This window comes from Salvelinus namaycush, chromosome 21, assembly GCF_016432855.1.
Source record: "Salvelinus namaycush isolate Seneca chromosome 21, SaNama_1.0, whole genome shotgun sequence".
Lineage (NCBI taxonomy): Eukaryota > Metazoa > Chordata > Actinopteri > Salmoniformes > Salmonidae > Salvelinus > Salvelinus namaycush.
In genome coordinates this window covers 43,259,330-43,263,824 of record NC_052327.1, presented here as the reverse complement: position 1 = coordinate 43,263,824, position 4,495 = coordinate 43,259,330, and the positions used below count along the sequence as shown (strand labels likewise).

At 37.4% G+C, this 4,495-nt stretch overlaps 1 protein-coding gene across 1 annotated transcript; it reads left to right on the top strand.

Moving 5' to 3' along the window:
- The first annotated feature begins 868 nt into the window (after positions 1-868).
- On the top strand, positions 869-1,787 carry cart2 (cocaine- and amphetamine-regulated transcript 2). Its single transcript, XM_039018203.1, has 3 exons — positions 869-1,039; positions 1,328-1,411; positions 1,680-1,787. The coding sequence occupies exons 1-3, from the start codon at positions 875-877 to the stop codon at positions 1,785-1,787; spliced, it is 357 nt and encodes a 118-aa protein (XP_038874131.1). The 5' UTR covers positions 869-874.
- Positions 1,788-4,495: the final 2,708 nt, after the last annotated feature.

Genomic DNA, 4,495 nt, shown 5'->3' with positions numbered 1-4,495 from the left:
TGTCAGAAATATTATTCACATTAGTTATGTCACAAATGAAAGAAACTTTAACGTATAGCTGTATATAGGCTATACTATTAGAAATTGGCGTATGGTTTATTTAAACTGAAAACATGACACCTTATCTGTGCACTGTTCCCCTGGGTATAGAAGTGCGTCACAAACAAATATCCATAATCAAGCTAATCTCAGAGCTTCAGGCATCATCATTGGATGATCCTCCTTTTATCATTCAGAACCCATCTCCTCAAAGAGATTAATTCAAAAATAAGCCAGTGAGAACATGTTTTAAACTCAAAGGGGCGGTTTCCCACACACATATTAAGCCTAGTAATGGACTAAGAAGCACTTTTAATGGTGAATATCCATTGAACAAGCATTTTAGTCTAGGACTAGGCTTAATCTGTGTCCGGCAAACCAGCCCTAAATTCTGAAGTTCCAAATTCTGTACAAAATGTAGCACAACTTGGTGGGCTATTTACTGAAGAACCTCTGAAAATATAACTAACTTTCAAGACCATCAGATTACGTTTTGTTAATTGCAATAAAAATTAGCAATCAGATAATATAATAAAATATTAAACTACCCATGGCTGTACTCTGTGCACTAGCAAAGACCACAAGAGCAAAACTAATTCTGAAGGGCATTTGCTGAGACAATTTGGACAGCGTAATGGGCTTCTTACGTAGGTTATAATTTCTCTTACGTATATAAGGAGATCAATGCTCAAGGCGGAGCAATTCAATATCAATGAGAATACAAACACTGAAGAGCAAACAAAAGGAGGCAAAACTGCAGGGATTGGTCAATTGAGTTGAAATAGGAAACAACTTCGCGCGCTCGTAAAGCAAAGCACTTCTCCAGATCAGGACCATGGAGAGCTCTAAACTGTGGACGAGAGCGGTAGTTTGTACAGCGCTGCTGTCCATCCTATGTGGTGCTGAAACGAGCGACTCAGAAATGGAAGTGGATTTGGAAACGAGAAACATTCACGACTTCTATCCACAAAATCCGAATCTAACGAACGAAAAACGTCTTGTAAGTCTAGCTATATTGTCTGTAAACTGTATGCATGAATGCTTATGTCCGCGGGTAGCGTTTGGAATTTACATTCGACTACCTCGATAAATAAAGAGTAGGCAAAATTATGCTATATACAAAATAAAAAGCACATTGTTATTGAGAACGTGAATGGTGTTTTAGGTTTGTTGGTCAAAATGTGAATATTGACTCAAGGAACTGTAGTAATGCTACACAATGACAAGACAGCACTTCAAGCTCTGACAGTTATGTATTTTAATTGTGTATTTCTTACTGTTTCCATAGCTTGGCGCTCTACACGAAGTTCTCAAAAAACTGCAGACCAAAAGAATTAATCCATGGGAAAAGAAATTTGGACAAGTTCCCACTGTAAGATTTTACACTCTTTCTCTGTTCAGAGAAGGTATTACTTTTTTTAAATGACGAATAATTACCAAATGCAGAATGACAAGATTATTTTATTTTGGTCCAGTGTTCTTAATGTAAGTGGTCTTAACTAGGCTATTGGAAGTTCCTTAAACATGTCGTCGGATTATTTAATAAATGCGTGGTGTTTCGAAACGATTTACAGGATGATATTGTAACCTACAGTATCCTCATTGTTTTCATTTAACAATTTGACATTAATCTTTTTCAGTGCGACGTGGGGGAGCATTGCGCAGTGAGGAAAGGCGCTCGAATCGGCAAAATGTGCGACTGTCCACGGGGAGCTTTCTGCAACTTCTTTCTGTTGAAGTGCTTGTGAATGTAGGTTTATTGGATTCAATCCCCTATCATTGTGTTATTTAAAAGAGGGATAATAATGTAACATATGTCATTATTTTTATGAATATTTTTCAAATACAGGCGGACTATAATTGTCAATGTTATGGTGGGACCACCAATTAGATAATGGTACATCCTATCGTTTCCTGGAGTTAGATTAAACATTTGTGTCACCTAAGTGTTACTGAGCTCTCTATATTGTGCAATAAAGTGTCTCACAACTTCTTTCGTAATCAGTATTTTTGGTCTCGGAATTCTCTTTTTCTAGTTAAATATTTGTGCAATAGAATGTATTAATAAATGCATCATGAAGCCTCTTATTAAAAGGTTAGTTAGGATTAGTAAATGTGTTAATATGCTGTTCTCATGATACAAAGATCCTATTGAGAATTTCAACTGTACCTCAAACCACACGAACTTCAATTTCATGACACGTTTCCTTTCACAGTATAACAAAAACGTACATGTTAGAGGTGATGAATTAGGGAAATTAAGGCGTATTAAAGCAGTCTTCAGCCTGAGTGCAAGCTGGAGAACTAATTTAGTGAAAATTAGTCAGGATCACAAACTTGGTTGGATCTAAAACTGTACTTCAATTACATACTTTAATTATAGTCATGTTTCTCCATAAGCTATATTACAAATGTAACTTGTTCCAAACATTTATGTCATTCCATCTTCACATAAGTAGGAAAACAAAATATAAAGATGCCATTTGATCTCAGAGGGAACTGACAGTTTCAAATTTGACTGAATTTGTCAAAGGGAATGTTCGTTCTAATAGACTCAATCAACACTCAAGATCTCTAAAATGTTAAGTCATGTAAATCGCACACCGGACTCACAATGGTGCTGTAGTCGTGAGTGTGTAATACTAGAAGTATAGTGCATTCAGAAAGTATTCAAAAACCTTGACTTTTTCCACATTTCATTACGTTATAGCCTTATTCTAAAATTGATTAAATATTGAATTTGTTTCATCCATCTACACACAATACCCCATAATACCAAAAACAGGTTTTTAGAAATTGGCAAATTTATAAGGAATAAAAAACAGAAATACGTTATTTACATAAGTATTCAGACCCTTTGCTATGAGACTTGAAATTGAGCTCAGGTGCATCCTGTTTTCATTGATCGTCCATGATATTTCTACAACTTGATTGGAGTCCAACTGTGGTAAATTCAATTGATTGGACGTGATTTGAAAAGGCACACACCTGTCTATATAAGGTCCCACAGTTGACAGTGCATGTCAGAGCAAAAACCAAGCCATGGGGTCGAAGGAATTGTCCGTAGAGCTCCGAGACAGGATTGTGTCAAGGCACAGTGAAGTGTACCAAAACCTTTCTGAAGCATTGAAGTTCCAAGAACACAGTGGCCTCAATTGTTCTTAAATGGAATAAGTTTGGAACCACCAACCCTTCCAAGAGCTGGCCACCCGGCCAAACTGAGCAATCAGGGGAGAAGGGCTTTGGTCAGGGAGGTGAACAAGAACTCAATGGTCATTTACAGAGCTCCAGAGTTCCTGTGGACTGGAAGACTAGTCAGGATCGAGGGAAAGTACAGAGATCCGTGATGAAAAACTGTTCCAGAGCGCTCAGGACCTGATTGGGGCGAAGGTTCACCTTCCAATAGGACAACGACCCTAAGTTCACAGCCAAGACAACAAAGCAGTGACTTCGGGATAAGTCCAGGGTTCCCATACCTTCTTAAACATCAAATTCAAAAACTTTTCAAAGACTTTCCAGGCCCAATTCCCTCAAATTCAAAGGGCCCAACATGGCATAGTTTGAGACACGGATCAAGGTTTATTACTGTTACAACACTGATAATTTTTATAATAAGAACTAGCAGGCTTTACAGAAGCTCACAGACAACAATTAAAAAGAGAAAGAGTCTTGAATGTGTGAACACTTCTCAATTATGCTGTGTTACAATGATGGCAGACTACGTGGTCTCTTGCCTTCTCTAACACGGCACAGCAAAACAATATATTGTGTACGTTGAGCGATAGAGACAGAGACTTATTTACGAGTTGAAGAGCTAAGTAACTCCTTGTTTATTTCATTAGCACCAGCTTAACAACACAAAACATGTCGCAGAGCAAAAACATTACCTTGTTTTTCCATGAACATGATCAAATAAATAGGCAAATAAAAAACACATGGCCATAAATAAAATGTTTTGCAACAATAAAAGATGAAAATTAAAAATAAATAAAACATTTCCCCAACCATTGTGTTCTGGGGTTGTTGGCCTTTTTGGTTCATTTGCTTTTCTTTTTTTTCTCGCTTACTCATTGAGTAGTGTTTTGCCCTTTCTCAAACTGTTAAAACAGTGCCCAACCCTTGCTTTTTGCTGCTATGCCCCTTCATTTGCTTTTCATGTCATTCAATTTTTCATTGAGTAGTGTTTCTATTTCAGCTGCTTGTGCTCTTTTATCTTTACCACCCTTTCTCAGGCTATTGGACTTGGCAATAAGAGTGAGGTTGCCTGTGCTCTCTGAGTGCAAATTTGTCTGCTGAGGTCTCGAGAGCATTTATGTCATCTGTCAGTCTTCTTTTCTTCCCTTTAAGTTAATCTATTTCATCTATAAGGTCTATTCATCTATTCTGTTTCTGTTTTTTTGCTCATCCATTCTTCTCTGTCTGTTCTTCTTGATGTGTCACATACCTCTGCCTTGCA